At 40.5% G+C, this 25,000-nt stretch overlaps 1 protein-coding gene across 8 annotated transcripts in view; it reads left to right on the top strand.

Moving 5' to 3' along the window:
• Positions 1-25,000, top strand: part of LOC137640205 (peroxisomal sarcosine oxidase-like) — a 131,323-nt gene that overhangs the window by 96,157 nt on the left and 10,166 nt on the right. For all 8 annotated transcript variants that reach the window (XM_068372744.1, XM_068372748.1, XM_068372746.1 and 5 more), the window contains 2 exons: positions 20,458-20,642; positions 21,717-21,849. In XM_068372744.1, coding sequence (XP_068228845.1) covers positions 20,458-20,642; positions 21,717-21,849 — 318 coding nt within the window. The remainder of the gene's footprint in view (positions 1-20,457; positions 20,643-21,716; positions 21,850-25,000) is intronic.

Raw genomic sequence — 25,000 nt, 5'->3', positions numbered from 1 at the left:
CACATGTTTTTTGAAGATGTCCGAAATAGAGACCTCGGGGGAGTAGACGGGTATAGGATGGGTGGGCAGGTGCTGAGGTTCTGGGTAAGGTCCCGACGCTTGTGGTATTTGACTGGTCCTTGTTGGGGGCGTCTTTTGTATGAAAAATGGCGCAATGATCGTTACGAGTAACTATATATATATATATATATATATATATATATATATATATATATATATATATATATATATATATATATATATACACACAGACAATTTCTTTCCAGTCTCACCCCCTCCTGTTCTTCTGAGAGAGAGAGAGAGAGAGAGAGAGAGAGAGAGAGAGAGAGAGAGTGAGTCATACCCTGGTGTGAGGGGGTGTGTATGCGTGCATATCTATCTTGATATTTACCGTAATCTTTGATAGGTTGCGTACACTACTATAGCTTAGTTTTTATAATCTGTAATTGATCATGAAATTATAGTAACTGGATGTCAAATGAGAGATTCGCTACACATCGTGCAATTAAATCGTCCCGGCAGGAAACTAGTCAAGACTGGTTTATTAGAGCCAAGATTCACAAAGTCTGTGGGCCTCAGATGTTTAGGATTTGCAGCCCCAAGACGTGATAATCTCTGAAATGACATTAAATGGACTGATGATATATAGTCTTTCAAAACGGAGTAGGTTAGCTAGGGCGCCAGCCACCCCTAGAGAGTTATGGGGTCCTTTGACTGGCCAGACAGTACTACATTGGATCCTTCTCTCTGGTTACGGTTCACTTTCCCTTTGCCTACACATACACTGAATAGTCTGGCCTATTCTTTACAGATTCTCCTCTGTCCTCATACACCTGACAACACTTGAGATTACCAAACAATTCCTCTTCACCCAAGGGGTTAACTACTGCACTGTAATTGTTCAGTCCATTTGGTAAGGGTAGAAGAGAGACTTTAGCTATGGTAAGCAGCTCTTCTAGGAGAAGGACACTCCAAAATCAAACCATTGTTCTCTAGTCTTGGGTAGTGCCATAGCCTCTGTACCATGGTCTTCCACTGTCTCTTGGGTTAGAGTTCTCTTGCTTAATGGTACACTCGAGCACACTATTCTATCTAATTTCTCTTCAGCTTGTTTTGTTAAAGTTTTTATAGTTTTAACAGGAAATATTTATTTCAATGTTGTTACTCTCAAAATAATTTATTTTTCCTTGTTTCCATTCCTCGCTGGGCTATTTCCCCTTTTAGGGCCCCTGGGCTTATAGCATCCTGCTTTTCCAACTAGGGTTGTAGCTTAGCAATTAATAATAATAATAATAATAATAATAATAATAATAATAATAATAATAATAATAATAATAATAAGCCTTTCTTGTTTTATTGTTATGATTGCGTGCCTTTGGCAATCAAAACGGCCTCCGCCATTTGTTTTTTCCCAATGCTTGCAGAACATACACGACAAACACCTTGCTGGATCCGTGGGGCCCCGAGACTTTTTCGTGTTGAGTGAGGCTGAATAAGCAGTCTTCAGTGTTGGAAGTACCTGTTCACTTTCAGGGTGTCCCGTGCTTCTTCACATTTTGCAGGTCGCTGTTGATTTCTGGCGAAAAGTATAATCATATAGTGAGTTACAGATGTTAATAGATCCGGCTTTGGATGTTGGACGATGAAGGGTTGTGAAAGGTAAACAATGTTAGGTTGTTAAGAGCTCCTCATTTTAAAGACTTTGGTAAAATGGGTGGAGAAAAGTCATGATAATTCCTTAAGGTCGATGGTACTTGAACTGTCATATTAAGGAAAAGTTAATAGATCAGGCAAAAATATAACGCTGACGAGGACATTTTTCATCTTTAAATGTTATTATTATTATTATTATTATTATTATTATTGTTATTATTATTAGCTAAGCTACAACCCCAGTTGGGAAAGTGGGATGCCACAAGCCCAAGGATTCCAACAATAAAAATAGCTTAGTACAGAAAGGAAATAAGGAAACAGATTGTATAGTGTGCGTGGGTGTACCTTCAAACTATAGAACTCTACCCCAAAATAGTGATTCAGAGGAAGTAACACTATCCTAGACTAGAGAACAATGGTTTCATTTAGAGCGTCATTTTCCTAACAGAGCTGCTTACCACAGCTAAAGTTTCTCTATTACCCTTACCAAGACGAAATTAGCCACTAAACAACTCCATTGCAGTAGTTAACCCCTTTAAGGGGACAGTCCGCTACGTCCGCGATTTTTTTTTTCTAATGATTCAAAATACACAATTTCAATATATGTTTTTGACATATATAATACCTTTGCCATATAGAAATTTCATGTCATTTGATCAAAAACGTTTGGATTTATTAGCAAAAACGTGATTTTTATAAAATATTTAGGTACATTTTTCTCCACTAATATGACACCAATTGTATTGAAAATCCTACCATGAAAACTTTTTTATCAATCTAATAATTCTGTGTGACATATTTTCGATTTTCCTTTTTTTTTATGAATTTTTTCTCAATTTTCTTCGTCTAGATGCAGAATAACCATGAAAAAAAATTGAAAAAGGAAAATAAAAATTCTGGTACACAAAATTGTGGGATTTTTAGTCCTCTTTTCAATGATATCTTTCTCTCTAAAGTCGAACCATAAATAAGTTTGAAAAATATACTTATGTGTGAATAAGTATGTTTTGAATTATGTGTTTCCTAAGATTTGCTATGAATTTTTGCTTTGTTTATTCTACATGAAGGCTCCCTAAATGAGTTTTTTAAACACTGTTTACTAATACACTTTGTCTAAGGGTGTCATGAGTTGCCAGTGGCCTCTCATTGTTGCCAGAGTTTTAGTTAGAATGTTCCAGCTTTGTACTCTTATTCATGTTTCTCTCTCTTCTTGGTTCTTTTTTGTTGATCTCTGCTTACTTTTCGTTCTTTCTTTGAACTTAAGTAACATTAGCCTTGCTATTAAGTTCACGAGGACGTTGTGAAAACACTATGTACATATGAACTGCAAGTAAACAAACACACATGCAATGTAACTTCTATATGTCTTTGGAAACTTGCTCTGGCTGTTCTTCTCATAGACCGTAGTTGCGATCCCCTACCATCTACTAATTCCTTCCATCTATGCTAGACGTACGAAATTTCAAAATATAAGTTAAAAATATCGCTATATAAATGCAAAAATTAACTTGCAAAGACGATTCTGTCAAACTAGGTCATACAGACACGCAGTAAAGATGACATCATTATATAAAGACTGCTTTGTTTTTCCTATTTGTATACATAGAAACAATAAAACTATTTTAAATTTTTTAAGGTTGTTCTGTCAAACACCATAGCGGACGGTCCCCTTAAGTGAAGAAGATTTTTTCTGGTATCTTAGTGATGTCAGGTGTATGAGGAAAAGGGAGAATGTGTAAAGAATATGCCAGACTATTCGCTGTTTGTATAGCTAAGGAAAAAATGGGCTGTAACTAGAGAGGGATCCAATATAGTACTATCTGGCCATTCAAAGTATCCAATATCTCTAGCGGTGGCATCTCTACGGGCTTCTGGTACCTTGGTCATCCTTATAGTACCTTGTGCTATGCTTGTTTAAGCAACTAAACGGCCAGCCAGCTCATACTGAAAACATATTCCCTACCTAAAGGACTCGGGTTTGAATAGCTAGGAAATATTAAAAACTCCCTTTTTATAAATTTGATACTTTTTTTCTTCTGTATTATGACTGTTTATATATTTATTGATTTATTAAATTATTGACTTTTTAGAGGGTACCTTGCCGAATAGTCTGCCTGCAATGTACTTTGAAAGAAATTTTGCCATTTTCATGTATTACCATATATATATAATTTTTTATCATTGAAATTCGCGCTTAGAAATCTCAGTTGCCATATATTAACTATTAATTTTGCCGATTTAGTTATTAGACCCAGTATTTTCTTATGATTCTTTTTTTAGATAACTGTAGAAATTTCCTAGCATTCATTTTTGTTATTACATTATTAACTGTCTAATATTCAACGCAAAAAAACTTTTTCTTTATGAAAACTACTTTGGTTGATATATGATCATTTAATATCAAAAGAAACTAGAATTCGCTCCAATAAATTAACTAGTGCTGGCTCTTTGTTTATTTCTCTGTATTTCCAATGGGGACTGGGACATAACTTAAGTATAGTTTGACTTAAATGTGAAAACCATTCTCTTGTCAAGTCTATTGTTTACTTTTGGGAGACTGATGTTGGGTAACTGCGAATATGTTGTTTGCAATCGCTCTGTTTACTTATTCATTAGCAGGGTTTTTTCAACCAATTAAGACTTCCCAAGCACTTGTGCATAACTTACTGGGTGGTGGTTATAACAATTATTTTCCTCCGGACCCCTTCAGCTTTCTTTAGTTCTGGGCTTCTCGCAGCTCCATCACAGAAGGACGCAATTGGAGGTTGCCATTTCTGATTTTGAAAACATGCTGGTTGGTTGGTTCAGATTGCCCAGCATTTACAACCGAGCAGGGGCTCTTGGCATAAGGCACTAACCCCTTAGAGTGCACACAGTGTGTGCTTTTGAATACAAGCAGCTGCTCTGCACCAGGAATGTAGCTGCAGGAGTCAGAGTTTCTCTAATTGGAACTGAACACTATTTGTGGCAACCAGACTGCAACATAACTACCCAATACGTGGAAAGTAGGGGCAGCTGCTCAGCCTAAAGAGCATATTTGCCAGGCCAAAAAAACCTGGATCCAACTGGAACTAAAAAGAAAAGTTTTAGGAGTAGGTAAAAGTTTTATAGCACCAAGTCCCAGTAAAGTAGAAGAGACTGAAAATGGAGAGAAGGATTATAATTAGGAGGGAACAGAAATAGTTCAAAGCGAAAAGCTCATTCCTGCTCTTGGGGAAGATCGGCTATGTGGGGGAGGAGAGACTTAAGGTCAAGAGAGGGAATATTCTCAAGGTTTGTGGTTCACCCTATGTTTAAGAACACTAATCTAGTTCCTAAGCCCAAAGAACCAGACGCTTACCAACCATAGCCTTAATTTGCTGCACCTAGATGAATTTAACAGGGCATAAATTTTAGGGACGAGGCGGATGACTTGGGGAATGAGTTTATCTAAGAGAAGAGATTCTGCTTGAAGAGCAACTGAACTGGAGGGAGGAGAAGGAATATGAAAGAGAGGAACTGGAGAAGGACGCTGAATGGCTGAAGGAGATGGCTGTGAGGGTTCTGGGGTGGTGGTGGTAAGAGGATCTGGAGAAGGAACAGGATTAGGAGTGGCAGGATTTGGAGAGGTAGTAGGAACAGCAATGGCAGGATTTGTAGAGGCAGGAACAGGAATAACAGGATTTGTAGAGGCAGGAACAGGGTTACTGGTAGGCAGGCGATGGCTCCTTGTACAAGGCGGTCTCTGTGGCTTTGGCAGTGGTACAGTGGTAGTGGCTGAAAGGGCGATCAGTGGTGCCCCTATCTTCTTTAGAAACTCGGGACATTTCTTGTTCTAAGCATGATGTGGGCCATTGCAATTGGGGTACTTTGGGAAGGTTTTTCTCCCTCCCTTGTGCGCATCAGTGCACATCTGTGCGGGGTGCCGCTGGCTGCAGATACGATAGATGGCTGGGCTCCTGCAGTCTTCTTTGTGGTGACCAAAGCGCTGACAATTGTAGCACCTCAGTGGATCTGGCGTGAAATCTTCTGTAGAGAGGGTTCCCCAAATTCCAAGGTCCAGGGCAGTTGGAACAGGTCCAATGAATGTGCAGATGACCTCAGTGGGCAGGTTCCTGCTCCCTTTTCGGCATTCAACTGTGGTGATGTTCTTGCAGTTGGTGAGGAAGTCTAGTGGCATCCTCACTGGATTTCTGAAGACTACTGCCTTACCCGGCTTCTTTGCCAGATTGAAGAAAGTCAGGAAGGTTCCCCTAGGCAGGAGACTGGCACTTGCTTGGGACTTAAGGGTGATGAGGATGTCACTTTTGAGGTTGGGTTTGGCAGTGATCTTAAGTGTTGGGTTTGAAGCAGCAATGGCTGCTACTGCTTCATATGAAGCTTGAACTTCGGCAGGTGACTAGGATCCTCTGGGGTGTTTTTTGGAGCTGGACTGGTCTCTTCAGGCTGGTGAAGTGTTACAGAGGCCTCAGCAAGGAGCTGGACAAGACACACGGTGCAGTTGCAGTCAGGTGAATGACTTTCTGAAACTGTGGCAGTGGCCGGAATAGGAGCAGGAATAGTGGCAGGAACAGGAACAATCTCAGGAGAGGACCAGGAACAATGGCAGGAACAGAAGTAGCATCAGGAACCTGAACGGTAACAGAAGCAAGAACAGGAGCAGTGGAAGGAACAGGAGATGGAACAGTGTCAGGGGCAGGAACAGGAGCAGTGGCAGGAACGGGGGCAGTAATAGGAGCAGTGGCAGGAACAGTTGTAGGTGGGTCTTGGGGAGACAGGACTTGAATGGCAACAGGTGGGTTTTTGGAATAGCCCTTCTTCTTTTTGGAAGTAAGGGCAGGGTTGGAAGGTGCAGGAACTAGGGCAGCTGGTTTGGGTCATGTGGAAGTGGCAGGGTAGTCGAGGTTCTTCAGTAGCTTTTCCATAGTGCCTGGAGAATGGAACGGCGTTGGTTGTTCAATTGGGAGGTCGTACCTTGGTAGAGCTTTTTGACACAGTGAGGGCTCCTTGTTTCTACCAGTGATGATACGGTATAGGAAGTCATGGTAGATGTTGCAGTGGTCCCATTTACAGTATACCATATGCCATGGTGCACTGCACCCATGGAGAAGAGGTGCTCGATATTCATCATTTGGGAAACGGCCCAAGCAGAGATGAAGTACATCTCACGGTGAAAGTAGTAGGTCTGGCATTGCTTGCATTTCTTCCGGTCCAGGTGACAGAGGTCATTGCGGTGCTGGTGTCTTCTGGCATAGCAGAACCAACAAATGAAGGTTCTACAATAGGCACTCGTCTGCAAATCAACAAACAACAGCAGAGCTGAAATATTCAGCCAAGCAGAAGCCTAGATTCTCGACTAGCTGAAAAAAACAGCTAGCCAAGTCTAAGGACGACCTGTCAGTGAAGGTGCTAATCTTGAGGGGTCCCCTGCGCTGGAAAAGCGCGGACTGGGAGCTCTTTCCTGTGGGGGAGCTGAGCTCCGACTTCACGCTGCAGGAACTACTAAACTGCGCTAAATTCGTAGTGGGACCTGGGTATAACAAGATAAAGCTCAAATTGTTTCAGTAGGTTTATAGTCGGTGTGGCAAAATCCTAGTTTATCATAATGTATATAATTAGTTGGAAAAGCACTGTAGTTCATGCTATATTTGTAGAAAAGGTGTCAAATAGCATAACTGCGTCAGATAGTAAAAAACGCACCAAATTCTCCAGAAACTCGTCAGGACGCAAGGCTGTACACTAGCCATTAAAAGGACGTTTCCCAGACGGGAGATCGATCTATTTCGACATTTAGTGTAATTTTACCTATCTCGGTAATTGATTATATCTAAAATATACTCGATTCTTATAGAGCTATTGCTTCTCATTTGAAAGTAAAGAATGTCTCTGGAATAAGGACCTGCATAGTTGGCCTGCAAAGCACATCTTAATTACAGCTTACCAAACCGCAGTTTATTTTATAGTAAACCAAGCCACGGTGGAGCAAAGTCCAAATAAAGGACGTAATATAAATTGCAGGTAATCATGATACTTTTTTACATGAACCATATATCTTTCCAACTGGTTACCTTGTGTTTTTATGTACTTATGATCATTACTATTGCTTCAAATCACTTCTCGGTTTTGGTGTTTCCCCACCTTAAAGCCCCGGTTACAAACTGGGATCCCATAGGTTTTTTATTTTTTATATGGGTGTGGGGTACGAAAAGTTCTAAAACTCCAGATAGCTAGTAGAAAATAGGTAAAATTTTAGAACAGAGCACAAACCCTTTTGTAGAAAATAAAACGTTTATTTAGTGTATCTTGTCGTGTTTTAGAACTCCTTTGACAATGATTTTTAGCAGAAATCCACAGTTTTTGAGTTATGGTGGTTCCACCACCATCGTACATGAATTACGTTTGAAACATCTTGGAATATACTTTGGACCAGTCTAATTGTATGACATTTGAATTAATTTTTTAAAACATTGTTGTTTCCTCCATTCATCATCATGAAAAAAACAGTCATCGTAATTAAAAAGGAAAGGTTACTGTAATCAAAACCCAGTAATAGTAATGAAATAAGATAAAAACGCTGGAGCTTTTGTTTTCTTATTTAATTGGCCGTATTCAACCATAGCCGCCGCCATCTCTCCGTGGCCATGATTCAAGTTACTGATGTTGGTACGCTGAATTATAACACTAATTATGTATTTTTTTTTTCTTTTTTTTTTTTTTTGCTGTGTCGTAGCTCGCAGATGAACATTATCTCATTGTTCCTATGTCCTGGCTAGCGGAACATGTTTCGTTAATCGTGTTATCCTTGTGGGCTAGTATTTTGGGGAATTTCATCTATCTAATTTATCTATTTAGTTCAGCTATACAAATCTAACAATAGGGTGAGTTGTAGCTTCGTGCCCCAATATCTTTTCGAACGAGAACTTGGCTTTCATTTGTACTGTAATTGTCAGTCTGAATATATCTCACACACGCGTTTCTACCCTAACCTTTCATTAACATGATGACTAAAATAAGATCTGTAATTACTTTGTATATTCCAATATTAAAACATGTAACAAATATAAAACGCTGGGACGTTTATTCTGTTCGAATAACGACAAGCACCAACTGCCAGTTTTGTTTCTCTGAACTACCGGGTGGTATGTGCTAATACAAAATGAGCAAAACGGTATTTTTTTTAAAAATTAAAATCTGTAATTTCGTTAATAGAGGTTTCCGCTAGTAATAGGCTATATGGGATTCAAAATAGTGATCTGCAAAGATCTATTTCAGTTTTGAGAGTTTCCAATATCCTAATTATTAATATTGCACTGTTCTACAATGAAACCGAAAAAATATGGCTCCTGTATTTGGCTAGAAAATAAAGTATTACGTTTACATTCGCTCTTGGGTGGTTCTTGTCTCTTACTATTTGAATGGCTCTATCACGTCTCGTCCCACTATTGTCAAGTTTTGTTTAGCTTTCTTTCTTTTGTGATATTCCATTTGTTAACATCACTTTTCTGTTCATCAAAGTCTACATCCTTCGTTATATTCCCCATATTAGTGATAATATTCTATAATGTTGTCCATAACCGGCAAACTTCCTTTCATTTGCATAAAATTCGTGTTTTCTTGACAGCTTTCTTCAGCATTCATTTCAGGGTTATTTGTATTAATCTTAAAGGTAATCTTCTGGAAGTACAATAGGCCATAGTAAGTATCTTCTAGATTTCACACTTTTTATCGTAATTATTCAACCCTAGATGTTGGTTAATTACGTAGTTTATCATACGATTATTGTTTGATAAATTCATACTGCGTTCAACTCCCTTTTTACCTTCCTTAATCTGTCGACCAGAAAGTTTGATTTTGTCCTATGTGATAGTTGCATATAGTTACAAAAATCCTCTACTTCGTTAATGAACAATGTTAGGATTATTATTTTTATTCTTTTATTGATCGGTGGCGAGTTTTTTTACACTGTGAAATGTCTTACAGTTCTGTCCAAAGGTAGGGTACTGACCAATGCTGAATAATATTTTACCTAATGGGATGAAAACTGGCAAGTTTCAAAAGACATTACTTACACTGGTCATAAAATTGTCTCCTTACGGTTCTCTTCCGTCCTTTTATCCCATATATTTTCTCGAGATTTGACAGATTTTGTTTAACGGAACATCCCATTTCAAACGTGAACAATATGACAGGATTATTTAAACCTCACTCTAACAAGAATTAAAGCTGACCAAATCGAGGACGGATCTGTCCTACACTCGAGTGATTTATACTAGCTTCTTATTAAAGCAAAAATTGAGTTTGAAATATGTATAATAACCCACCAAATTATAAGAACTGGACGTCCAAAATATCTTAAGAGTTGCTACATATTGTACAGCCAACAAATCGTATTAACAGGAGAATAATTACAGATGGTTTCAAATTATTGGAATCTGGATATATACCTACTGTAAGCTCTAGAGCCTGTAAATATGCGGCCCCGAGACTATATAATAAGCTCCCACTAGACATCGGAAAGCCTGATGTATTAAGGCTTTCAAGAGGAAGCTGAAGACACTTGTTCTCTAAGTGCTTCTATATTGTGGTCTTGACAATAAACGAGCAATATGCTGTGTGAAATGCTAAATCCCTTTGAATGCATTTGATAAGATGACTGCGAAGGTCCTGTAAAGAGTAGGGTTCCCCTGCTGTATAAGACCTGAAAAGCAGCCCTTCATAGGTTAGGATAGAGTAAGAATAAGCACAGAACGTCATATGTATGACGGGCCAAAAGTAGGTTGTGAGTCAAAGGCGAGATGAATGCAACAGAGTAACTCTATTACAGACACATCGAGTATATATACACACTAGGTCCCGGTAAGAAGGACACAAAATACAAACATGCTATTTCTTGTCAAACCGGCAACCGGTTCTATTAACAGTTAACAAAGAAGTTGGCAGACAGGTTAATACAAGTTGCTGTCAGTGCTGGGGTGAAACGAAAATACAAAAGATAATATATACAAAAAAGAGAAATGTCGTTACTGTATACGATCATGTGACACACGGGTGGTACATGGCTCCTCCCCTAAAAATGACATGCTGTACATGTTAAATAGGGCGCCCTGATCTAGCGAGGTGAACTGTAGGCGGGTCATCTGGCAGGAGATAAGCAAGTTTTAGACGATCAATGGAGACCCAGTCTTCTTTGCCACGAATGTTTAGTAGGAATGCTTTCGGATTGCGTCGGATCACAAGGAAAGGGCCCGTGTAAGGGGGCATTAGCAGTGGCTTGCTAGTGTCGTTGCGTAGGAAGACGTGCGTTGCAGAGTGCAAGTCTGTTGGTATGTGTTGCTTCGCTGAGGGCTTGTAAGTCTGGCGGCATGGAGTAAATTTTCCCACGATGTGACGTATGCGCTGGAGATCGCCGGAGGAGGTTGCAGAAGGAAAAAATTCGGCAGTGACGACCAACGGGTCGCCATACACCATTTCAGCTGCCAAGACGTCCAGGGCGTCTGTAGGAGTGGTCCTTAGTCCAAGGAGGACCCAGAGAAGCGGAGTAAATCAGTTGGAGTCCTTGCAGCGGGACACCAAAGCTGCTTTAAGGGTGCGATGAAAACGTTCAACCATTCTATTGGCAGCGGGGTTGTAGGCAATTGTCTGATGTAGGGTGATGCCCCGGAGATTCGCTAATGATGTCCACAATTGAGAGGTGAAAGTGGTACCCCTGTCAGAAGTAATATGCCCAGGGATACCAAATCTTGCTATCCATCCTGAGAGCAAGGCAGATGTACATGAGGCGGATGTGGCAGTTTCCATGGGAATGGCTTCAGGCCAACGAGTGGAGCGGTTGATGAAGGTAAACAGGTAACGATGCCCTTGTGATGTGGGTAGGGGGCCTACAACGTCGACATGAATGTGAGTGAACGACACTGAGGGTGAGGAAAGATGCCCACTCCTGAATCCATGTGATGATGTACTTTGGAAGTTTGGTAAGAAGTACAGGCGCGGACCCAATCCTTAGCATCCTTAGTAATGCCGTGCCAAATGAACTTCGTCTTCAGAAGCTGTGCAGTAGAACGGCACGAGAGATGTGAAAGGCTGTGAATGAAATCAAACACCTGTCAGTGCATGGAAGCAGGAATCCACGGTCGCGGTCTACCAGTACTGACGTCACAGAGGAGGGTGGTGTTGGAGTCTTCGAGGGGGACGTCTTCCAAATGGAGGGATGTGCAGGATGTCCTATATGCTTGATACTCTGAATCCTGTCGTTGGGCTTCAGCCAAGGTGTTGTTTATCCAATCCCAGTTGAACGGCGGCCAATGTGTTTCTTGACAGGGCATCGGCAACTGGATTCATTTTCCCGGGAATGTGTTGAAGGATGCAATTGTATTCAGCCACGGCGGAGAGATGTCGGCGTTGACGGGTGAACCAGGCGTCAGACTGTCAAGTGAAGGCGTGCACCAGAGGCATGTGGTCTGTGCGTATGACGGAGGGCGTACTTTCTAAGAAATGGAGAAAGTGACGGACAGCCAAGTGCACTGCAAGAAATTCGCGATCGAAGGGAGAATAACCCGATTTTGCCTTGGACAGTTTTCTGCTGAAGAAGGCCAATGGGCGAGGCGAGCCGTTGACCACCTGTTTGAGTACTGCACCAATAGCGGCGTCGCTGGCATCGGTGGAGAGAAGGAGAGGAGCATGTGGGACGGGAAAAGTAAGAGCAGCAACGGTTGATAGGGCATTCTTTGCGTTGCCGAAGGCCGCTTCTTGAAGGGGACCCCACTTCAGGTCTTTTGGCTTGCCCTTGAGGGAGGCATAGAGGGGAGCAAGAGTGGTGGCAACGGCTGGCAGAAAACGGTGTTAATAGTTGATCGCGCCCAAGAATTCATGCAAAGCTTTGACGGTCGAGGGCGTGGCGAAGTTCTCACCGGCTGCTACATTCTCAGGGAGGGGATGGACTCCTTCAGGAGTGATGCGGTGCCCTAAGAATGACACTTCGTTGGCGCCAAAGGTACACTTGTCGTACCGGACTACAAGGCCGTTTTGTTGTAGGCGGTCAAGCACTATGCGCAGGTGACGGAGGTGTTCCTCTTTTGAGGAAGAGAACACAAGTATGTCGTCCACGTAACACACACTGAAGGGGAGGTCCCCTAAGATGCCATCCACGAGACGTTGAAAAGTGGCCCCAGTATTACGAAGGCCAAAACAGGAGTAATTAAAGGTGTATGTACGGAAGGGAGTGGTGATGGCGGTCTTGGGGATGTCTTCTGGGTTCATAGGCACCTGATAATATCCTTTCGGCAGGTCGAGCATGGATAAAACCTTCGCTTTGTGCATGTAGGAGGTCACGTCATTGATGTTTGGGAGAGGGTAGTGATCCGGTGCTGTTTGCATGTTCAGGCGCCTGTAATCCCCACACAGACAGAGGGAGCCCTCTTTCTTCAGGACGATGTGTAAGGGTGACGACCATGAGCAAAGGCCCATTTCTTCCATTTCGGCGAACGTTTGTTTGGCGGCTGCCAATCGATCCGGTGCCAGATGTCTGAATTTGGCAAAGACTGGGGGTCCCGTCGTCTTGATATGGTGATAAATACCGTGTTTGGCAGGAGCTGTGGGCGTTTGGCGAAGTTCTGGACGGAAAACTTCCGGGTACCACGTGAGAAGGTGGGCGTAGACATCCGTGGGTGCACTGATGTGGAGAGCGAGGTTGGAGGGGGCGGGTTCAAGAGGTGTCAGCAAGTACGAGTCTGCGTTGACCAATCGTCGGTGGGCGATATTGACCAAAAGGTGGAAATGAGAGAGGAAATCCGCACCGAGGATTGCCAATGTGACGTCAGCAACAATAAACTTCCAATTAAACTTGCCGTTTCCAAACAATAATGTGAGGTTCTCGTAACCGTAGGTGGGTATCACAGATCCTTTGGCAGCTACCAGGCAGACGTCGTCAGACTTTGACAGACTACGTCGTGTCCTGAAGAGTTCCCTTGGCAAAAGAGAATGACAATCACCCGTGTCTACCAAAAATCGCACGCCTGATCCTGCATCATGTAAAAGGAAAAGATTAGAAACACGGGAGGCCACCGCCACGAGCGATGGCCTACTTACACTTTTTTTGGCCACTGACAATCCGTAGCACATTTCGTTGCGGCAGCCCAGAATCTGGAGTGGTAGTAGTAAAACTGCAACCAATGGGTGGCAGTAAGGGGCTGTAGAAGTCGTTGGTTGGAGCGCTGTGTTAACTTAATTCAGGAGCCAAATAAATATCGATGATAACAAATTAACTATTTATTCCTGAATGGATTTACTTATAATACGAAGTGTTACCTTCACGACTGACAAATAACGACTCCCTATATAAGAAAAGGCGGGAGGCGAAAACCATTACGGTAGACATGTAAACAAAGTAACAGTAGTAATTATTATATGTAAACAACTGGTCGTTTGACCATACAACTGTTGAACGACAATCATAACAAGATGTAGATAGAACTCTAGTATACTTCAACTTCCTTTTTTTTTTTTTTTTTTTTTTTATTGGATCAGAAAATATTTACCTTCAGAGTTCCATTATAAATAATGAAAATAAATGTACATTACAACTTAAGACTTATCTCTATCAAATGTTACAATACAAAGTTTATACTATTCCTTTTACAAAAATATATTTTATTACATCGCAAATCTGACAGTTTTTTGTCTTAATCTTCCACTTCGTCTCGGTTCCCTTATTTCTCCCTCGGTACTTTCAAACTTCATCTGTGGATCTTCATCAACATCTCCTCGGTATTCTCGAAGTAATCTACGGTTTCTCCATCTCAACTTTCCATTTGATAACTGGACATGATAGCTTCTATTCCGTAAACCAGCTTTGACTATTTTTCCCCTCTTATCCCATTTCTTGGATACTGGGTCTTGGATTCGAACTTCTACCCCAGGCAAGAATTCTTTCAGCTTTTTGGCGGATGCGTTGTACCACGTTGCAGTCTTCATTTCTCTTTCTTTTCTTTTCCTTTCTGCTTCTTCAATTTCTTCCGCACTTTCTTGCTGAAAAGCACTGTGATGAATGGGAACAGTAGATCTGAGAGGGTGTCCAAACACTATTTGGTTCGGCGATCGTCCATCTGCTCTTGGAGTGTTTCTTAGTTCCAACATTGCTTCTTGAAATGTTTCGTCCACCGTTGTTTTATTTAACTTTTTGAGTAAGGTCTTGACCTTCTTAACAAAGGCTTCTGCATGCCCATTACTGCTTGGGAAATGGGGTGAGCTTGGGCCCCACTCGATGCCCTTCCTCTCCAGAAACTTCTGAAATTCTGCGGCTCGGAATTGCGGTCCACCATCTGTTCGGATCCGTTGTGGGTTTCCCATTATTGCCATCATTTTTATCATTGCCCCCACAATAGATCCTGCTAATGGATCATCTTTCCATTCATGGACCATCGGATATCCACTCAGGCGATCAGCATAAATCAAGAATTGTCTGCCATTACAGTAAAATAGGTCTGCAGATACACATTCGAACGGTCGAGATGGTAATGGGTCTGATTGTAGTGGTTCCTTTCCCAAGCTGGGTAGATGGCATTGGCATGTCTCACATTTCTCTACTAGCTGATTTATGTCATTTGTGATACCAGGCCAGTACACACACATACGGGCACGCTGCTTCGTTTTTGTAATTCCTTGATGAGCAGTATGCAGTAGATTAAGAACTTCTCGTCTCTGTCCTTTTGGAATTACAATGCGCTGCCCATATATCACAAGGTCTTCGTCAATAGCTAATTGGTGCCGTATGGCTTTATACTGTTTCACACATGCAGGTACATCTTCATGTCTAACATTGTCATTCCTGACAGCAGTTACTAATTCCATGTATTCTGGATCTCCTCTTGCGGCTTCACGTAACTTTTCAATGATGAGGTCAGTGCATCCTTTCCCATCCATTGAATTCTCACTTCCTATTGATGCGATCCGAATAGCCATCAATGTACGTCCCTGGAGATAGTCTTCACCTTCATCTGGATCCTCCACGGGTGCTCGGCTAAGGCAATCTGCGATAGCATGCTCCTTACCTTTTCTCCATTCGACAGTGAATTGATATTGACTTTGGAGTTCTGCCTTCAAATTCTGCAATTTAACATTTTCAACCTGGGTCAAAGAGTATTTGTTGAATATTGACAAGAGCGGACGATGGTCAGCAATCACCTTAAACTGTGGTAGTCCAGACAAATATAACCTATTTTTCTTCAATGCATATCTGATAGATAGAGCCTCTAGTTCTATCATGGAGTACCTGGTTTCAACATCTGTCAGGAACCTGCTTCCACAACTGATGAGTTTCCATCCATCTTCATGTCGTTGAAGCACGATGAAGCCAAATCCATTTAGTCTGCTTGCATCAGTTTCCACACGAGTTTCCCGAAGTGGATCAAATTGTGCAAGAACTGGTGCTTTTACGAGAAGTTGTTTCACTTCATTAAAGGCTTCAGTATGTGCTGGCAACCATTGAAACTGATTCCTGGTTTTCAAAAGTTCCCTCAGCGGCGTGCTCGCTGCACTAATGTGCGGGCTAAAGGATCCTAACTGATTTACCAATCCCATAAAACTTCGTAGTTCGGTGATATTTGTCGGCGTTGCAAAATCTGCAATAGCATTCACTTTCTTTGGATCTGCTTCTGTCCGGTTTCTGGACAAAACATACCCAGCAAACTGCACTTGTGGTTGAGCAAATTTGAATTTTTTCTCATTCAATGAAATGCCATGTTCGATGCACCTGTTTAGGAATGCCCGTACATCTTGTATGTGTTCCTTATACGTCCTACTTGCAATCAGCACGTCGTCCACCACTTTATGGGTTCTTTCCAAACCATCAATTGCCAAGTCTCCTCTGAAATTGTAACTGTCACCAGTGCTGATGAATCCCATAGGCGCTCTCTTGTACCGAAATCTTCCCCATGGTGTTAGGAAAGTAGAAAGATCTCTTGAATCTTCATGCAACTCTAATTGCCAGTAACCCTTGACAGCATCACATACTGTGAAGTATTTAGCACCATGAATCACTTCATTTATAGCATCCTGTGGCGTTTTGGCATTGTGTACCGTCCTATTTACTTGCGAATTGAGCTTTGTGAGATCGACCGTCATTCTGATCCCACCATCTGGTTTCGGGATTACAACGATTGGATGGCACCATTCCGTTGGTCAATCTCCAACTCGTTCTATGACATCCTGATTAATCATGTTCTCCAGCTCCTTCTTCACTGCATCCCGCAATGGGTAGCTCACTGGTCGGGAGGCATAAATTGCAAAAGGTTTTGCATTTTCCTTAAGCTCTATTCTCATCGGTGCAGTTTTCATAGTTTTTAACCGTCCTTCAATGCTGAACACTTCTGAGTAGTCTTCTATGATCTGGTTCCTCGTGTTTATGCTGAATTCCTCCACTGGGAATTCCTCCACTGGGCTATTTTTTTCAGTACACCGAAGATCTGTGATAATACGAACTGTTTTTTTCATAGGAAATGGGAAATTTTCATGCACGATGTGCAACTTCTTGCAGGCATCAAGAGATATATACATCTCACTTTTAACGTCACTACAAAAAATAACATTTTCCACACATTTGTTACCATTACCATGTAACACTAAATCAGTCTCTCCAATAACATTTAGTCTTTTGCCGTTAACACTTTCTAAGTACTCTTCACAGAAATGGAGGTCCTGTTCACCAAGCATCAAATCCTCCATCATTCCCACACCAGCGACAGTCCTCTCTGCTCCTGTATCGGCGATGACCCATTTTTTGATGACATGACTCTTCAGTGGGTGATGGATGTCAACTGACAACATCGGACGTTTCTCAGTACAACTAGAAATGTCGGCGACATGCTTGCGTTTATCGGCTTTAGGAGACGATTTTATAGCGTTTTCCTTCCTCGGACTTTCACAAGCCTTACTATAATGGCCAAAGCAACCACAATTAAAACACTCCTTTCCCATTGCTGGACATTTTTTTTCCTTGTTGGTGGGCTGAAAAACCACATCTGCGACACTTTGCGGATTCATCTATAGAGGATTTGTTGGCATGAATTTTTGTTCGCTGTTGACTTTTGCTTCTTTTCCGGGTCTGCAATCTATTCATACCAACATCATAACCTCTACTCAATCTCTGATCTTCTTTCCCTGCCAACTCATGGTTGCGGCATAAAGTGATAGTCTCACGAAGGTTAAGTGCAGGTTTCTTCCCCAACAGTTCCTGTCTTACACTCTCATCGCGAACTCCGGACAATATAAGAGTGGCAATCCATTCATCAGCACTCATGTCTGACAGGTTGACATCCTCTGCTTGCTCCCGAAGATCCACCAGAAAATCGTCAAATGACTCTCCGGATTCTTGCTTCCTCCGAACAAGCTTGTAACGGTCTACTGCGATGTTCCGTTGTGATTTAAGGTGTCCCCTAATCCTCTCTATGATTTCACTCAAACTTAATTGTGTATCCATTGGGATTTCCATTGCATGGCGAATTCTTTGAAGGAACTCTGGTGTGCAAAACGTCCAAAAAGTCGCGATCTGGTCCTCTCGAGTTTTCTCCCCTAGCTTCGCCACCTGTACGTAATTTTTCCATGTAGCCTCCCATCTCTTGAAAATCTTCAAAGTAGTACCATCATCTAGTAGCTCTGGGGGTCTAACAGAAATTTTTGTTGTCTTACTTCGGCGACTTCTCTCAACTCCTGTGGTTGCGTTATCATTGAGATCAGCCCGAGGTGTGACTCGTTCAAGGATAGCAGCTAATTCTCGTTCGCGGCGCTCCTGTTCACGTGTAAAGCGTTCTTCCTGTGATTGCATCTGCTGTTGTAGCATTTGCAACATAGTAAACATGGGATCACTTGCCGCAATAAAAGTAGTTTCCTTGTGCTTTTCAATATGAGTCTTTATTCCCTCCTCAGTGTCGCCTATCAAATTGGACCTTTCGATGGTTATTTGAAGTAGTCTTGATAATCTTGATGTATTATCCTTGTTGTCATAGGGAACTCCAAGAGCCTCCAGGTAATTCTTGATTTCATCACGATCTAAATCACCAATATTTTCTTTAGTGAGGGCAAGGGCTTTCTCACGAAGTTCTGCAACTATAGGCATTGTAGTGGTAGGGTTATTCTTTCTTCTTGTAGATATCTTCCTTTATACTCACTGCGCCATGTGTTAAATTAATTCAGGAGCCAAATAAATATCGATGATAACAAATCAACTATTTATTCCTGAATGGATTTATTTATAATACGAAGTGTTACCTTCACGACTGACAAATAACGACTCCCTATATAAGAAAAGGCGGGAGGCAAAAACCATTACAGTAGACATGTAAACAAAGTAACAGTAGTAATTATTATATGTAAACAACTGGTCGTTTGACCATACAACTGTTGAACGACAATCATAACAAGATGTAGATAGAACTCTAGTATACTTCAAGCGCGAGCGAGTGGTGGGTGATGGGTGGCTTTGTCGCCGCTCCGGCACGTCATGGGGTAGGCGTGTGTGCCCTACGGCATTCATGTCGGCTTTGGTTGATGTTGAATAGGTGTCCTCTTCGTCAGGAGTGGAGGCATTGATGGATGTCTTGAAGGTCGTGAAGTGGCTGCCCATAAGGGCGTCGGCTTTGGTCATCAAGTCCTTTATGGGTAAACTATTGACATCGGGTATGGCAGCACGTGCAGGTTCGGGTAAATGGCGTACCCAAAAGGCACGAAATAGGTTCACCTCACGAGGAGAGCCGTCTGCGGCAGGTTGCAGGCGAGTGATACTGGTCATTTCCGTAGGGCGAGTGAAGCTCTTTGTGTCCCCCAACAGTTGTTGAGAGAGCTGAAAAGCTTTGTTATACGGGCGGCTGGCGACGGCGAGTACTGCTGCAGAAGGTATGTTTTGAGGGCATCATACGCTATTGGTGTGTCTCCTTGTTCACAAAGCCAGTCAGAGATTTCCAGTCCTCGGGTATAGCCGCGAGAACGCAATTGGCTTTGGTGGTTGAGTGAGTCATGCCCTTGATGCGGAACTGGACTTTTGCGCGCTGAAACCAAGAAAACGCCTCTCCTCTGGCAAACAACGAAAGTTTGAATGGGGCGGCGCCAACTTCCACAGAGTCCGCCATAGTAACAGTGAGGGGGTAAGGCGGGAGGAGCAAGTCGACCTCCGGGGTCACCAATGTGACAGGCCAAGAGTAGGTTGTGAGTCAAAGGCGAGGTGAATGCAACTGAGTAACTTTATTACAGACACATCGAGTATATATACACACTAGGTCCCGGTAAGAAGGTCACAAAATGCAAGCATACTATTTCTTGTCAAACCAGTAACCAGTTCTGTTAACAGTTAACAATGAAGTAAGCAGACAGGTTCATACAAGTTGCTGTCAGTGTGAGGGGAGAGCGAAGATACAAAGGATAATATAAACAAAAAAGAGAAATGTCATTACTATATACGAGCGTGTGGCACAGGAGTGGTATACACATGTTGATAATCGGCGAACCTTCGCAGAACATTGAATTATTAAACAAGAATTTACTCTTTATATGATAGAAACAAAACAGTCCCGATTAACTGGACTATGAATTCTCCCGAAAAAGAATACATATTTATTTTTCTGCTGTTAAGCAATCTCTTGATTTATGATTTTGAAAGGGCAGGGTGTTTGGTTTGGCATCAACATTATTAGAAAATTTCTTATGAATGCCAATGGTATTAGTTGCTAGGCAACGTCAGTTTGTCAATGACTTCTATTTCAAATCATAATCCCTTTTTGCTTGAAAATAGCCTGATTTTGCTACTACTGACCTATAAAAAAACTTATTTTTTTTTTTCAGAAACTTTATATTGATTACGGGGGAGAAGTTCTAGACAACTGGCCCGTGACCTCAATCGCTCCAGGAGACACCATCGAGATCAAAGGGCCAAAGGAGAATGCCATCAAAGTTAAAAATGTCGTCATTTGTCCTGGGGCGTGGTTTGCTCCGCTTATGGAGACGCTTGGGTTAAAGTTCCCAACCTGGTCAGTATTATTTGAAGTCTTATCTCTTATTAGAATTATTGTTGTTATAAGGTCACCAGAAAACGCGTTAGAAATTAAACATACAAGTCAATGCCCGACTTTCTTTTCACTAGCTTTCACCAAAATATATACAACAAAATTGAGCAAAGTTTCAGAGCTTTTGTGCTTCAATCTTTTTTATGATGAATGAAGCAAATAAAGTGATTTTGTAGCTGCAGTTTTGCAATTTATAAAGCGATATTTTCTTAGAAAAAAAATCGAAATTAAAAAAAAGAAAAATTATTATTGTCTGCATAGCTAAGAAAAATATATCTATCAGAATGCCACTAATAGAGTATCTTTAAATCGGAGAACAGCACTGAAAAAAATTTGAAACTTTATTTGGACCCAAGTCAGTGATGCCAACTGAACTGGAAACAAATTGTTGTTAACTCACTGTCCTCTTTTGTCACTATATTTAGCAGAAACGAAAATAGCAGTTTAGCTGCAGAAGAAAGAGCAGGATTAGTCAGAGCAACAGAGGTATCTGCATTAATAAATTAAATAGAATAATCTAAGTCTAATAGTCACTAGAGATCGAATAAATATAGTTTAATTTTCAAAATATGTTTCCAAGGAATCTTGGTAGCAATTACGATCTTGGAATCTTTGTTTTTTGTGACAACTAAGTTTAATTCAGTTATTTATGGTATAAGTGTGAAGAATGCATTATCATAATATATCTTATTTGGTAATTTATGATAAAATTCTTGAATATTTAAATAAACAAAACCATATTGATGTAATATGTCGTTGTAATCCATGGTGAATCAAAGTGCACCAAAACATAACTTATTATATCAAAATCAATAAATAAATCATAGGTAATGCAAGATAGAAGTGATATTGAATATGAAGTATAGATGTATTAAATGTAGATCATCCTATAAATAGCTGTAGATTATCCCATTAATCTATTAATCATTTTCAATGTACTTTAGTAACGCATGATATATGTATGTATTACTTGTATAGTAAATTTTTCAAACGAAAAGATAACGATTAATTATAACCAGAAAAGTCATTTAACTTCAGGGCAGAGAAAATAGGAGTCTTCTATTGGAAAATCGTAGATGCAAAGACACCAGGTTTTACATTTATCGACACCAGCGATACTGATCATCATTTCTATGCATTGCCCGACGTCGAATACCCTGGATACATGAAGGTTAGCCTGGTTAGATTTATTTTACTTTTAAGTCCATATTTTTCTGCATGGTCTTTTAATCTCTTTTTTTTTTAAGATTTTTTTATGTACGTGTTTTATAATTCAATTTTCTAAAAGGATGTTTTATGATCGCTACAAGTATTTCTGCTCGAGATCAGAATGGCAGGTTCATCATTGCCAAGATTCTTGGACATGGTGTGTCTTACTATGATAGCGGTATTTTTAGATTTATTTCAGAAGCAGGTCTTCTGAAAGTTATTTCAACTTTTATAAGGACATCTTTGCTTTTATCGTTTTAAATTGAATTACCATTTATTTATTTCAACATTTATAACAAATATCGATGTCTATAACCTCAAATGTCCGGATGCCTGAAAACTCCAAATCAATCAATCAATTAGTCTGACCCCTTTTGTCATAATGAATTCAGATCTGACCTCTCTGCCTTAGGTCAGTGCTCATACTAACTAAAGGCATATGAAAATTTAAAAACTCGTGTGTTCTTCTTAAACACTTCTGAGATTGAATATCCTCGGTTTCAAACTAAATAATGCTTAAATCCACTGAAGCTTTACAATCTGAAAAACAGATAAATTTACAGAGTTTCTTATTTTCTTCAGAAGACAAACATTTATTTCGGGATTCATTGGATTATCTCTTTTTTAGTGATTAATCCAAATTGAGAATTTCCTTCTTTTTCTCTTCTGCCTCTAATCGTATCTTAGGGAATCTGCTTCGCCGAACTTGCTTTGACAAATGCATTTCCGTTCAGGAAATCCCGTTTGTGGTTTTGTGTGTGATTTTTTAACGTGTTTTGCGGCTTAACAGTATTTATAAGCAAAATATGGTTACATGGCAAAAGGATGTCGGACTTATTGCAGTTAGCGGTGTGGGAGACTTTCTTTCGAGTGTTGGTGTCCTAGATAAAGTATGAAAATTAAGGAAAAAAATTGCTATTTGAACTAAAAACTTGACCTAGCTAAACTACACAAAAGTGGGAGAAATGTCTGTTTAGCGTTAATGGCAATTTCTAAGTTTATAAAAGTAGTCTAAAAATTTACCTTATAAATCTTTGCTTTATCTAAATATGATTTTCTATTTTGGTGTATATTTTACATTAATCAGCACTTGATACATTCATATATAACAGATTAACTGGGGGAAAAAATTAAGAAAAGCATTCCGATTCAACAAGTATACTACTTGTAATTCTTCAGAGGACTGTCAGTTTCACCTGATGGGATTTTTTTAAAGATCCCGTCCTTGGTTGCACACGGGAATAGACACTAAAAAAAAAAAAAAAATACACATGCTATTCTTTCCCATGCTTCACTTGGGGACGCTTTCCAGATACCACGTGAGTAGTCTCATATGATGTTGCCTGAAACGCGTGTTTTACGCGAACGTTTGGGAAAAACACTCTTTTTTTTTTACGTGAACGTTTGGGGAAAAAAAAGACATGTTTTACGTGAACGCTTGGGGAAAAAAAGACATGTTTTATGAACGGGACGTGTTTTACCGCGAACGTTTGAGGGAAAACACATGTTTTACGTGAAGGTTTGAGGAAAGCACGTGTTTTACATGAAAGTTTAGGGGAAAACACGTGTTTTACGTGAACGATTTGGGAAAATACGTGTTTTACGTAAACGTTTGGGGGAAAATGCGTGTTTTACGTGAACGGTTGAGGAAAACACATGTTTTACATGAACGTTTGAGTGAAAATGCATGGTTTACGTGAACGTTTGAAGAAAACAGTGTTTTTCATGAACGTTTGGGGGAAAACACGTGTTTTACGTGAACGTTTGGGGGAAAACACTTGTTTTACATGAACGTTTGGGGGAAAACACGTGTTTTACATGAACGTTTGGGGGAAAACACTTGTTTTACGTGAACGCTAGGGGGAAAAGGCGTGTTACATGAACAATTGGGGGAAAAGACGTGTTTTACGTGAACGTTTTGGGGGAAAGAAGTGTTTTACGTGAACGTTTTGGGGAAAAGACTTGTTTTACCTGAACTTTTGGGGAAAAAGACGTGTTTCACGTGAATGTTTGGGAAAACACGTGTTTTAAGCGAACGTTTGGGAAAACACGTGTTTTACACAAACGCTTGGGGGAAAACACTTGTTTTACATAAACGTTTGGGGGAAAACACGTGTTTTACATGAACGATTGGGGAAAACACGTGTTTAACGTAAACATTTGGGGAAAAACACGTGCTTTACATAAACGTTTGGGGAAAACACGTGTCTTACGCAAATGTTTGGGGGAAAACACGTGTGTTATGTAAACGTTTTGAGGAAAACGTGTTTTACATAAACGTTTGGAGGAAATCACGTGTTTTACGTAAACGTTTGGAAGAACACATGTTTTACGTAAACGTTTGGAGAACACATGTTTTACGTAAACGTTTGGAGGAAATCACGTGTTTTACAAACGTTTGGGGAAACACGTGTTTTACGTAAACGTTTGGGGAAAACACGTGTTTTATGTAAACGTTTGGGGGAAACACTTGTTTTACATGAATGTTAGGGAAAACAAGTGTTTTACGTGAACCTTTTGGGGAAAATTGTTTTACGTGAAAGTTTTAGGGAAAGCTAGTTTTACATAAACTTTTGGGGAAAACACGTGTTTTACGTGAACATTTGGAGGACACGTTTTACGTAAACGATTGGGAAAAACACATTTTTTTTGTAAACGTTTGGAAAAAACACCTGTTTTACTTAAAGGTTTGGGGAAAACGTGTTTACTGTAAACGTTTGTGGAAAACACGTGTTTTAGGTGAACGTTTTGGGGAAAACAACTTGGATGGATATACAAAATGAAGACCTAGTTGTTTACAGAATGTGGTCCTAATTACTCTTATGAGGTAAATGTTAAAAATTGAGTAACTGACCAAAGAAAGAAGGGTGTAAGAACTGCAGGAGAAAAGTTATGTACCGTAATTTACATATGAAAGATCTGTTTCAATATTGTTACCGTTCTTAAAATATTTCATTTTAATTGTTTATTACTTTTTTCATAGTTTTATTTCTTTATTTCCTTTCCTCACTTGAGGTATTTTCACTGTTGGAGCCCTTGTGCTTAAAGCATCCTGCTTTTCTAACTAGGGGTTTAGCTTTGGTAATAATAATAATAATAATAATAATAATAAT

This window comes from Palaemon carinicauda, chromosome 4 (genome assembly GCF_036898095.1).
Source record: "Palaemon carinicauda isolate YSFRI2023 chromosome 4, ASM3689809v2, whole genome shotgun sequence".
NCBI classification, from domain to species: Eukaryota; Metazoa; Arthropoda; class Malacostraca; order Decapoda; family Palaemonidae; genus Palaemon; species Palaemon carinicauda.
Note: the sequence above shows the minus strand (reverse complement) of the source record. Positions and strands in the feature narration are given on the sequence as shown.